The sequence below is a fragment of the Erpetoichthys calabaricus genome, chromosome 2 (assembly GCF_900747795.2).
Source record: "Erpetoichthys calabaricus chromosome 2, fErpCal1.3, whole genome shotgun sequence".
In the NCBI taxonomy this organism is placed as follows: Eukaryota; Metazoa; Chordata; class Cladistia; order Polypteriformes; family Polypteridae; genus Erpetoichthys; species Erpetoichthys calabaricus.
Genome location: NC_041395.2, coordinates 172,797,416 through 172,811,285, shown reverse-complemented (window position 1 = coordinate 172,811,285; position 13,870 = coordinate 172,797,416). Strand labels below are relative to the sequence as shown.

Genomic DNA, 13,870 nt, shown 5'->3' with positions numbered 1-13,870 from the left:
AATTAATTAATCTGTCCCTCAAATGCAATATCTTTTTTACTCACATTTATTGTAGTATACATTTAATTACATTTTTTTCAATTATTTCTATCACAAATTAGGCTATAGCAGGACCTTATTATGGAAGTGAGCACCACTCTATGACAGGTCATACACTGAGGGACAAATAACATTACACCATATCTTGTGACTCTGGGAGAAGCTCCAAGTCATGATAAAAGCATAGAAAGCATTCCAGCTCTGACTCAATTCTGGAACATAACCAGTGCAAGGCTGTATTGCTAACCTTTGTGCTGGTGTTAATATGAATTCAGTTATACTTAAGTCTTAAAATGTTCATCACTCAATTTTAAACACTTTGTAAAGGCATTGACTATGACAGATTAAAAGACCTGATTCTCCCTGAAAACATAACTAGAGTCATATTCAAAAAACAAAACTGGCATGTATGTATCTTGGTCTTATGTACTTCTTGTCAGACTCACCTGAAAATTTAGTGACTTCAAAGAACCTGGAGAAAAGCAGGGGCCACTTGAATCGAGCAAAGTCCACCACTTCCCCTTTAACAATATTTTGATTAGGCCTTCTTTGCAAATAGGAGGTCTTGGAAAGAAAACAACAGCTGTGCATGAACATCTGGCCTCACGTAGGAGGAAACAGCAGGTGAACAGAAGCACACACACACACACACAACTTCATTGGGAAAACAAAATAAATCAATACACCCAATTTTTCTGACCACAAACAAAATGAATATAGAAAATAAATAGCTGGAGAATCAATCAATTCTGGCTTTGTATACTACACCTTTTTTACTGTGAGCACCTTTTGCATTAATCTTAAAGCTAAATTTGCACAGATATATGTCAGTAGCGCTGGAACATAGGTGGTTTAATTGCTTAAGATTGCCTTTGCTATTTGGCTTCATTCCTCTTATATGTTCTTGTTTATGTCATTAGTAACAAATTGACTAGTTTATTTTTTATGTGACCGAAGCAGCATCATTAGATCAAAGAAAAATGATGAGACAGTATTAAAAATGAAAACAAAGTATAGTATCCATGTATGTGACCTATCTGGTAGATACAGACAGTTGACCTGCCATAACTGCAAAAGTTAGAAAAAGAGAAAGAATAAAGGCAGAGCTCAAAACCTGGGTAAGAAAATAAATTGATGGATGGCTAGATAGAAATAGCATTTTCCAAGAAATGACTAAGCTGTAACTACATGTAATGCACCAGAAGGAAAGAGGCAGAGGTCTATATCAGAACATTATTAATTTGTGAATCAAGCACAACTTGAAGACTTTTGAAAAATAATATTCCATCTTAGTCCAATTCTGATTTTTAAAGACATGTTTTGTCTCAATACCTGCCTAAGAGTGGGTATGTGTATTAGTGTGATCTAAGATGGACTGCTGTAACCATCAAGGTTTAAGTTTTGCCTTGCACTTAATTTTCCTCGAGAAAGACTTTGGCTCCTAGCAACCCTGGAAAAGAAAAAGTGCTTTCAAAAATGGGTGGGTTTATGGAAGTATTTACAAACATACATGGTTTACCTATTTTAAAGATATTTTGTTATTGTAACACTGAGCAATGGATGCTGAAGGGTAAAGATCCAGTGTATTTCAATAATGAAAAAGGTAAATAAGACTGACCTATCTTTCCGATGAAGAAAGGATGCAGGTAAGAAATAACTTGAACTGGTACAGAAGATGGATATGGCCAGTTTTAGTGGCCTCTGTCCTACTCTAGAATTTCTCCAAAGTCACTAGAGATTTGAAGTATATTTAGATATATTGAACATGGATCTTTACTCAGAGAGGGTTTCCTCAGTGCAATTGGGAGACTACAAACAGACTCAATAATTTTATTGGAGAAAATCAGTATTTGGATGTAAGGATTAAGATGCTTGAAGAATGTTATGTGAGGATCTGTCATTACTCACTAGAATTCTGCACACCTCAACCTTTGACCAAAATAATTTGCAGGGGGACACATTCTGTAGGAATTTTAACAATTCCCATTTGGCTAGAGGGTGATGTCATCAGCTTTAGGACCATATATTTTTGAGACAAGTGACGGACAGCTAACAAGCAATTGGCCCAAAGTCATAAGATTGATTCAGAAATTAAGAAATTACGGTTGTCTTTACAAAATCTACTAGAGTGCTTCAGGTAAAGAATTTTTCATCAGCCTTCTTAAAAGCAACTTTCCCTAAAGTTAATTTTGAAAGACCCAGGGGACCCCAATTTAATATAGACTGAAAGGGAACAAGTAAGCAACTACAAAGAAAGAAATGATGGATGGAATGGAAGATATATGTTCTAGTCTGAGAATCACACAGTCTTCCAGACTTTCCATCATCATCAATGGTAAATAAGGAAATGTCTTCTGCTCTTGTATTCTCTATTACTTTAAGTTTGATTTGAAAATGGTGACAGCCTGCATCATTATTTTACTTAACTGGCATTTCTTTACAAGGAAATGGGGATGTCTTGCAGCAGGCCTTTTGTCATAGAATTTACCTCAAAACTCTGAACCCACCCTTATCTGTCTATTTAATAAAGTCTGAAAATGTATTGGAATCGTATCACTTCAGAAAGTAGTTAAAAATATGAATATATTTATAATGATAAAGTAAAATATCTCTACTGTTTATTTAAATTAATGATAAAAACAAAAGGTCTACCATCAGACTGGTAGGTTGGTACAGAAAAAAAAAAAAAAAAAAGGCCAATCATTTATGGCTCCTTCTTACTGTGGCACAGGCACCATTGATGAGCTGTACCCATTTGGATTCAGACTTCTCTTCAAGCAGCGAGTAGGTAATGCAGTCTTGGACCACTTTTCTTGAGTTCTCTCCACTAAGCTGTAAGTTGAATTGAATGTAATAGTGCTGCATGGTGAGCTGGATAAGATCATGTTCCTAAAAAGACAACAGACAGAGAAGGAATTGTCTGTGAGCTTTGGGATGCAAATTCATCAGTTGCCATGTCAGACTCTATTAAATGTCTCCTGGGGAGAAAGCAATCACGCCGAAGAGAAAATGAAGCCAAAAATATGTCAAATTTACACATTTGAAATGAATATTGCCCCGTGGAGATAATTATATTACAGTGCAGTAAAGTGATGAGCAGAATCTAACAACAATGGAATCCATACACCTAGCAGGATTTTATCTAAGGGTACTGTGAAAAGAAGCTCATTTCCATAAGAAATATGAAGTTTATAGTATGTGCTTCATCTAAAACCATTATGGATACCAGTGAGGCTAAAATTTGAAGAACCATAGAGTCTTGTTTGATTTTGCCTTGGTTAGAAATATGTTGGTAAAAATAAGATTAGGACCAATGCATAGATAACATTTTAGTTTTTGACTTATTGTACACATTAAAAAACACCACATCAATGCAAACATCAGTTTGAGAAGAACATTTTTCATAAAAATGATGAGTATCTGCATCCTGTATATGTAAAAACATATACTGTATTTTAGATTTCTTTTATGGACATACATAAAGTAACCTCCACAAAATAAATGCTCTACCACAGTTTTAACATTCAAGGCCAATAGAAATTTTAATAACTGGCAAAATTCCAAAACTACATAACAGGATACACATACATGTACAACTAATTTTGCAAATATGAAACACATTCCATGAATATGGCACCCATTCATCCATCTAATCCAGTATCACAGTTTCAGAGAGGTGAAGCATGACTAGCCATTACCTGGATGCAAGTCAGGAATAAAGCCTGGATGGCATGCCAATTCATTGTAGTGCCTTTCTGCTTTTGCACATTGTCAGGCGTGGGTGCATAAGGGACAGCTTAAGGGCTTTAGTGATTGTATTTAATTCCCCGTCTATCCAGTGGTTGGTGCTATGCCCTAATGCCTTTTCTCCTCTTCCTCTGCTGCTGACTGGAAAATTGATGGCTGGAACCCGACTGAGATCACTTCCAGTGTCTGACCACCTGGACCCACCTCTTCCTATCGGAAGAACTTAAAACCGGGTGATCAGCCATATTGAATCAATTCTGTCATGAACTCATGTCTTTGAAGACATCTCTGCAGTTGTTTTGTGTTTGCTTTTTTTTTTTTCCAATCACTTATCTGGGGTTACCAGGATGGTACCCCAAATCTTCATAGAGGACTTGTCTTTCTCTTACAACATATTCAGAGTTAATATGACCTAGCCAATTCTCAGGAATCCTTACCCAAGTCTTTGTAATTTAACACTAGAATTACCAAAGCTTATGAAAAAAACTCGTAAATCCGTCCCACCTTATATCCGCTTGCACCTCTCCATTCAGCATCTTTTGTCTTGTAAATGTGTCAATAAGCCCAAGCAGCAAGCAGCCTGCTACCCCATCCTCCCACCGCTGCAGAAACAGCAAAACCCTCTTCCAGCTCAAGCCTTGTTTATCAGGGAGTGAGGTAGTACCTAGGGCTGTAAAGGCTAAAAAATATATCGTTATTTGGAACACATGCATTTCATGTGTGTTCCGTGTCTAAGTGTAGGATGATAGAAATGTTGAACACATACCTAAAAGACAAACTTTTTTCATGTTTTAGTACTAATGACAAAATTTTGACATGAAGTGTATAATGCGTGAAGACTGAAGTCCAAATATCAAATAAGCACTTTCACAAAAGGTACAAGAATAACAAAAAAAGTGTGCTTGTATTCAGGACTATAACCGAAGAAAAAGAAATTGGGTTAGTGTGGTTTGTTGTTGTGACTTCTTTGGTAGTACAGCGGTAAGAGCTGCTGACTCCTATTCAAAAGGTCGCCGCATTGAGTCTTCCTGTGTCCCAAAATAAACGTTTTGAGTAGTGAGCTGCTCTTATTGTTACTATCATACAATACAAACATACACTTGATTTGAGTCTGTAACAGATGGTGTAAATGTATGGTACTTGTAAAGGTTAGCATTTTTTTTTTATTCAGTTTTATTCTCTCAGTCGCGTTCACGCTTGCCCCGATCTGACACTGCTGTTTTCAAATAGTGACGAGCTATAACAGAGGTGAACTCAGATGAGGATGAGGGTTCTACATCGGAGAAAGAGAACAGAAGCTCTTTAGTACGCGAGCGACTCTGCACACTAGTGTTTAGATGTGGACGGTGTATGTGCCCAAAAAAGAAGTCTGACTGCATTCTCATATCATTGATCGCGTACTGAAATGTCCACAGGCATTTTTCATGGCATTACACATGTAATTTGTGAGCATGCCCTTGTCTATCAAACAGAGGAAGCTCTGCAGTCTACTTGTGACGTTACGCTGTAGGAAGATAAGTAAATAAATGAAGGTAAATAACATTCAATCTGGTTTTTATATACAGTAAGTAACATATAAATGTTTCTTATGTAAAGACCATCACAAAACATAATCACAAACAGGACTTTGCATGATACATTGGCAAGCTCTGTAAGCCATGCTGCTTCGTTGTGGGACAGGTGTGGAAATAGACTGACTGGCAGGATGACGCCAGACCTCGTCCTGCATCGAAATGGTGCCATCTTTCACCTTTACACCCGGCGCAGCTGCGTTCTTATATGTGAGTGGACATTTCTTGTGGGGAGGGCTTCTGTTCTCTTTCTCTGGTGTAGAACCCTCATCCTCATCTGAAGTTCACCTCTGTTATAGCGTGTCTTTATTTGAAAACAGCAGTGTCAGATTGGGGCGAGCGTGACTGCGGCTGAGAGAATAAAACTGAATAAAAAATAAAATGCTAGCATTTACAAGTACCATACATTTACACCGGCTGTTACAGACTCAAATCAAGTGTATGTTTTTATTGTATGATAGTAACAATAAGAGCAGCTCACTACTCAAAACATTTATTTTGGGACATGGGAGGACTCGAACTGGTGACCTTTTAAATAGGAGTCAGCAGCTCTTACTGCTGTACTACCAAAGAAGTCACGACAACAAGCCACACTAACCCGATTTCTTTTTTTTCAGTTATAGTCTTGAATAAAAAGCGCATTTGTTTTGTTATACTTGTACCTTTTGTGAAAGTGCTTATTTGATATCTGCGGTGGGCTGGCGCCCTGCCCGGGATTTGTTCCTGCCTTGCGCCCTGTGTTGGCTGGGATTGGCTCCAGCAGACCCCTGTGACTGTGTTAGGATGTAGCGGGTTGGATAATGACTGACTGACTTATTTGATATTTGGACTTCAGTCTTCACATATTATACGCTTACTTCATGTCAAAATTTTGTCATTAGTACTAAAACATGAAAAAAGTTTGCCTTATAGGTATGTGTTCAACATTTCTGTCATCCTACACTTACACAGATCTTTGTAGACATGGAACACACATGAAATGCATGTGTTCCAAATAACAATATATTTTGTAGCTTATACAGCTCTAGGTACTACCTCACTCCCTGATAAACAAGGCTTGAGTTAGGAGAGGTTTTTGCTGTTTCAGGGTGGTGGGAGGATGGGATAGCAGGCTGCTTGCTGAATGGAGAGGTGCGAGCGGATTTAAGGTGGGCCGGATTTACGAGTTTACTAGTGCTTTTTCTTTGAAGAACATGCGTGTGGTAGATTGACTGGCAGGATGATGCCCGACCTCTTGCTACATCCAAATGGTGCCATATTTCGCCTTTACATCTGGTGCAGCTGCGTTGTTCTTATGTGTGAGTGGATGTTTCTTGCGGGAGGGCTTCTGTTCTCTTTATCCGATGTACAAGCCTCATCCTCATCTTAGTTCACCTCTGTTATAGCTAACTCTGTTGTGTTTATTTGAAAACTAGCAGTGTCAGATCTGGGGGAGTGTGAACATGACTGAGAGAATAAAACTGAATAAAAAAAGCTAACTTTTAAAAGTACCATAAATTTACACCAGCAATTACAGACTCAAATCAAATGTATGTTTTTCTTCTGTAGCAGAACAATAAGAGCAGCTCACTGTTCAAAATGGACGCCTTCGGAATCGAACCTGCAACCACTTGATTACGAGTCAGTAGTTCTTACCGCTGCACCACCCAAGCAGTTGTGTCAGTGCTGTACCCTAACCAGATTTCTTTTTCTACGGTTATATTCTTGAATAAAAGCGCACTTGTTTTGTTATACAGTAATCCCTCGCTATATCGCGCTTCGCCTTTCGCGGTTTCACTCCATCGCGGATTTTATATGTAAGCATATTTAAATATATATCGCGGATTTTTTGCTGCTTCGCGGGTTTCTGCGGACAATGGGTCTTTTAATTTCTGGTACATGCTTCCTCAGTTGGTTTGCCCAGTTGATTTCATACAAGGGACGCTATTGGCAGATGGCTGAGAAGCTATCCAGCTTACTTTTCTCTTTCTCTTGCGCTGACTTTCTGTGATCCTGACGTAGTGGGATTGAGCAGGGGGGCTGTTCGCACACCTAGACGATACGGACGCTCGTCTAAAAATGCTGAAAGATTATCTTCACTTTGCTATCTTTTGTGCAGCTGCACGGTGCTTCGCATACTTAAAAGCTCGAAGGGCACGTATTGATTTTTGCTTGAAAAACAAACTCTGTCTCTCTCTCTCTCTTTGTCTGCTCCTGACGGAGGGGGTGTGAGCTGCCGCCTTCAACAGCTTTGTGCCGCGGTGCTTCGCATACTTAAGCCAAACAGCCCTATTGATTTGTTTGCCAGAGATTGTTTTCTCTATCTATGTGACATTCTGTGCTCCTGACACGCACTCCTTTGAAAAGGAAGATATGTTTGCATTCTTTTAATTGTGAGACAGAACTGTCATCTCTGTCTTGTCATGGAGCACAGTTTAAACTTTTGAAAAAGAGACAAATGTTTGTTTGCAGTGTTTGAATAACGTTCCTGTCTCTCTACAACCTCCTGTGTTTCTGCGCAAATCTGTGACCCAAGCATGACAATATAAAAATAACCATATAAACATATGGTTTCTACTTCGCGGATTTTCTTATTTCGCGGGTGGCTCTGGAACGCAACCCCCGCGATGGAGGAGGGATTACTGTATTTGTACTTTTTGTGAAAGTGTTTATTTGAAATTTGAACTTCAGTCTTCACGCATTATACACTTTATGTCTACATTTTGTCAATTACTAAAAAACTAAAATATGAAAAATGTTTCTTTTTTTGTTACGTGTTCAACAATTCCTGCCTCGCATTTCATCCTACATTTACATAGATCGTTGTACACACTGAATACACAAGAAATGTATGTATTCCAAATAACGATATATTATTTACCCTATACAACATTTACATTTACATTTACAACATTTAGCAGACGCTCTTATCCAGAGCGACTTACAACAGTGCTATACAACTCCAGGGACTTCACACCGAGATAAACAAGACTAACAAGACTAATTTAAACCTAGTCACCTGGAACTCTGAGGCAGAAAAGTTATTTACTGGGGCCATTTTGGAACAAGATCAGCAAACAGAAAAAAAAATCAGTTTTGTATATGTGACACTGTTACATTGGCAATGTAGGCATGTGCTTCTTATGCATTTGTAGATGGCAATAATTTTGCGCATGCAGTGTTTATTCTCCACGAGTAACATAAAAAGTGTAATGTGGATTATTATCAATAACTACTGTGCTACAACACCACATACAAATGAAATATCCATATTACTAACCGAGAATGCTAAACCGGATAATGGACGCAGGCACATCCGGCAATGGGCCGTAGCTGCAAAAAGACATACTGTGCAGGCGCAAAAAGAGTCTGCGAGAGTCGGCTGAGGAGCCGAGAAAGGCGGACAAAAGAGGGCGAGAGAGGCGGATGAGGAGAAAGGCGGACAAAAGAGGGCGAGACAGGCGGATGAGGGTCCGCGAGAGGCGCAGGCGCAAAAACAGTCCGCGAGAGTCGGAGAAAGGCGGACAAAAGAGGGCGACAAAGGCGGATGAGGGGCCGCGAGAGGCGGACAAGACCACAGAAAAAAGGAGTGAGCACATACAAAAAGGAGTCACAGAAATGAGTCGCAACAAGCACCGAAAAAAGGAAAAGGCACATAAAAAAGTAGTCAAACGCGGGCAAAGCACGAAACACATTGCACACGAAACTAAACACACCAAAAAAAAAGAACAGACGAGCGCACAACAGCAAGGCACGACCACACCCCCCCACACCCTACAGGCACGGGACGGGACACACACCAAGAGGGGGATTCAACAAGCCCATGGAAGACAAAAAAAAAGAACACAAAACCGTCCCACAGACCCTACAAGCAAGGGACGGGACACACACAAAGAGGGGGATTCAAACAAGACACAGGAACACAAAAAGAAAGAAGACGCTCGCGCAACAACAACCCCCCCCCCAAATCAATAAGAAGTGACACCCAAAGCCACATATTTAAAGGAAACGTCCATATTAAACATACGTCATCTCAAAACCTTCACACTAGGCAGCATAGGTGGATCTCATTAAAATAAAGCACTATTAACCGTTCAACTGGAGAAAAGGCTCCATATTAACAGTGAGTGCGATCCTCCTTAATACTTATACATATTTCGCACGCTGAGGAACAAACAAGTCATGCATACACGGTCACGGGTACAAAACGATTCGGATCGGATAACGGGACCAAACACACGAACACGAATGAAACAAAAAGAATACACGGCGGCGCATACAACGCGCTTCGGAAAATACGTGAGAAAAAATGTCTCGGATCAAAAGACGCAAAGCTCAAGTAACCCCGTTACAGAGACGTGCCCAAATGAACAGACACATTGAACGTAGATGCATACAGCGCGCGTCTCAAAGTGCTGCATCGAAACAAGCACGATTTCAAAAGAAAGAGCTTGCGTCTCAGACATACAAAAAAGGGAGCAAAGCAACGCGCATATGACCGGCCAGAAAACAAGCAAGCAAGACTCCAAAAGCAGAAAGCTCAACTGACCGACATACAAAAACGGACAAGGCACGATACAAACAATGCACGACATAGAGTGAAACGGACTTTGCGCAAAGCGGAGGCGAATCAATTAAAAATCAAAAATAGCGCGTCACAAAAAATGGACATGCAACAACGCGGCACTCAAACACCACAAGCAAAACATGTTAACGGCAGCGAAGGCTACAACGGGCTTCTCACACAGCACAGGCAAATCGATTACAGCTCCAAAACAACACGTCCCAAATACTACACATGCAACAACGCGCCTCTCAAACGGCACAAGCAAAACATACACCAGGAAAATTCATTCGGATTAATGAATGTCATTTGCAATCATTGTCATTCAGTTCAGTTCCCTGAAGAAACAACTGGCAATACAAGTAATACATTTACACGTTGTTGTCAAAAGGGTCAAATTAGACTGCCTCCTTTACATTCATATCCTGAATTTCTACAGAAGCTTCTAACTGACGATGTACCTGAAAGTGAAATCTTTATCAACTGCCTTAGATCCTACAAATCGGTATCCACTATGAACATTAACGGTGGCACTGCACGTGACATCCGTCTTCAAAAAATGTTGTTTATTGATGAATGTACAATGGCATGAAGTCACTTACTCAACACCATTCATAAACTTCTACAAACGTTTATGAATAATAATATTCGATTTGGAGGAAAGGTACTTTTATGAGGAGGAGATTTTAGACAGTGATTAGCTATTCTTCCAGATGCCATGCACTCAGCTATTGTTCAGTGCACCTTAAAATACGCAGACAATTGCCATTGCTTTCAAAAAATACAGTTAGTAAAAAAGATACGATGTCCAGAACCAGATCATAACAATTGCTTATTACAACTGAGAGATGGTACACTCACCAATACAGATGGACTTCACCCACATATTATTACAATTCCTCAAGCCTTTATCTGCGACGACTTAGTTACAGAGAGATTTGGAACAGCAATCTCATTAGACCAAATGCCCCTTTTAACACAACGCACTATATTATGTCCAAAAAATATTAATGTGGAAAACATAAATACCCAAGTCATTCCATTACTTCCTGGAGAGACACAACTCTTTCTAAGCTCTGACAAACTTGACTCTGATCACAACAATAACCATCTTCATTGACCTTACAAGTTCTGAGCTGGAATTACCTTTTACACTTAAACGGCGTGTACAAAGAAATTTTCCAATAAACCTTTACACTGTGCCACACACTTTATTGTTTGCTTTCTATTTGCATCATCTACACCTTCACACTATTCTATATCTCATTCATACATCACGCTCTTTGTCATTCCCAACACCAGGGGTTGGCGAGCGAAGCGAGCAGGGGGCGGAGCCCCCTAGTGTGTAACATATTATGATATTCCATTGTGGGAAGTCAATTAAAACAATAAAAATGTGACACATAAGGCCTGTTTTTGTAAATACTTCATTAAAACCACAAGCTAAGGTCCCATAATATAAGATGGTATTGATCCCTCATGTCCATCTGACCTACAGGTCAGTTTACATCCTACCTTGTCACAGTAATACTCTCCAAACTTCAGGCCTCGAATGATCTGCTTATAGATGAGGTCAGTGCTGATGGGGTCTTCACTACAGTTGTGCCATGGAGAGAAGACTTCTTTTCGGAAATATAATCGCCATGGAGCATGCTGCTCTTTTCCACCTTGCCCTTTCACTACTTGCTCACACTGGGAAATGGAGTCTAGCAAGTGTTCCTTTCCTCCACCTAGTGACCACACCTGTTAAAAACATACTGATTTTAATTATTGTTCTTGGTAAAAAGTACTTTTTTGCAGAGGTGGAACAAATATCTCAGCAAAAACAAAACTACTTCTGGTAACACTTTAGTGTAGGTACTGAAAAAATGCCTCTATTACTCATTTACTATTATGTAACAAGACCTTAACAAACACTTCTTTGGGTCTTCATAACATTTACAAAGCATCTGTAAAGAGTTTTTCATCTCTGCTGTGAGATCTACTAACAAAATTTCACTTTGTGGTGGTCTATGGTGGCTTAACTGAGACACATTTCTGTTGATATTACATATTTAGTACAAGACCTGTGAATCCTTCATATTAACAAGTAATTTTATCATCATGTCAGTATGCCACAGAAACAACCTATCTGTGGATGTTTTGTAAGTGTCATGAAGACTAAAATAAGCCTTTGTTAAGGTCTTGTTACGTAAGAGTAACAGATGCAAAAACAGATGCAGTTTCTAAAGTAAATTGTTACAATACTTGAACAAAAACGTCTGCAGCTCACACCTTTTTTATTTGTGATCAGGTGGCCTGCCTTCAACATCAAAAACTGTAAGCAAACACAGTATCTCTATGCCCTTCTTCTTGCTAGTTACTACTTTCTGAGCAGGCCCTTGTTTGTCCTACTTACCTCAGGCCTGTGCATCCCATTGGCCATTCTGTGCTACTTCAATACAGATTCACAATTTAATACCTTTAAAGTTAACTTGTTAAACAATGTCAAGCAAGCCCTTTAAAAAATTTGCAGGCTCACTTTGAAAAAGTTGTGGAATTACTTTCATTATATTGTTCAAAGTTTTAGAAGTGAGATTAATAAACGTTCCAGTTAAAGCCAGGGACACTTTAATGCTACAGATGTTACTGTTTGACGGACATTATCCTCTGTGAAGAGTCTGTCTTCAACCCAAAGTGAATAAGTATGAACTAAGGTAAAGAGTTGTTGCTGACTGACACTTCAAGCAGAGTAAGCTGCAGTATATCTTCTACCTCATTCAAAGAGGGCCACAGTATCGTGTAAGAAAAAAGCAATAATCTTTAAAACACAAATACATTTTTTTTACTTTACTTTTATTTCAAAATATGAATACTTGTTAGTGAACAACTTGATCTTCAAGGTGCTTTGTAGAGATTTTAGCATTCTGATTGAACTGTGGTATAGTACAGTTATCCTAATGAAAGTTCTGTTAATCTATTGTACAGTGCTAATCAGTTTAAGCCAAACTGAAAAAATAAGCTACTTTTACAGACAATTATTGAGAAATTATGAAAATTGGATGAAATATTCCTTTAAACAACCATTTGTTTCCCCAAAGTAATTTAAAACTGGGGTGACACAACATTGATAAACACTACTGCTTTACATATGCAGTATTCTGGGTTTCAGTCCTCCACCTGAACTTGGCCATGGGGGTTTTCCTGACACATCTCCAAACATGTGCTAGCTTGGTTGATTTAGGAATACAAATTACCCCTGTATGAGCCCTGCTGTAGACTGATGCCCTGCCCAAGGCTGTTTCCTATCTTGTGCAAAAGCTGCCAGGATAGGCTCCTTCTCTCTGCAACTCTGAACAGCCAGGTTTGAGGGTGCTTTGTAAACTCTAAAATTGTTTTAACAAAATATAATCTACAAAAATGTTCACATGTCTCTTAGGTATTCTAATAATGGAAAGACATTGAAATATTATCTTTCTCAAACTTTATAATTGTGAAGAAAGTAAGAGCAGCTAGAAACAGAAAAACCTTTAGGCGTAACATTTTAAAAATACAAAATGAGGGTAATGCATGATACCTTAGCTCAAAATGTGCCTCTTTCTTTGCATTGCTCTTATCAATTTATTTTTAAACAAGTACAGTACCTTGTCATAGAGGGCAATATAGATGGAAAATCCAAATATGTCCTTCAATCCGATCTTCTGAGCAATATAACAGCAGATCTCTTCAGCAGTAGATGCAGAATCAAGTAGCACACTGAGATTGTGACCATCCATTAATGTCACTGAAACTACAATGGGTTTTTTTGTCTTAGTAGCCTACAAGGAAACATTTAGACGAATAGTGTTAATTTTAAGCATGAAAATTTACTACTAGTTTGAATGGTTATTCTAAATGTCAGTTCAGAGCTATTTATCTATTTAGATTTGGATTTGTGTCCTGTCCTGGCTGCCCCATACTGTTTCTTCACATGTGATGTTTTATATGTAGG

The 13,870-nt window shown here is 38.9% G+C and overlaps 1 protein-coding gene across 1 annotated transcript in view; it reads right to left on the bottom strand.

The window, feature by feature from the left end:
• The window catches only part of LOC114646555 (unconventional myosin-VIIa), a 145,872-nt gene that overhangs the window by 54,654 nt on the left and 77,348 nt on the right, over nucleotides 1–13,870 (bottom strand). Inside the window, 4 exon segments of the mRNA XM_051923586.1 lie at nucleotides 486–603; nucleotides 2,761–2,928; nucleotides 11,416–11,643; nucleotides 13,524–13,697. Of these exon segments, the coding sequence (XP_051779546.1) occupies nucleotides 486–603; nucleotides 2,761–2,928; nucleotides 11,416–11,643; nucleotides 13,524–13,697 (688 nt within the window).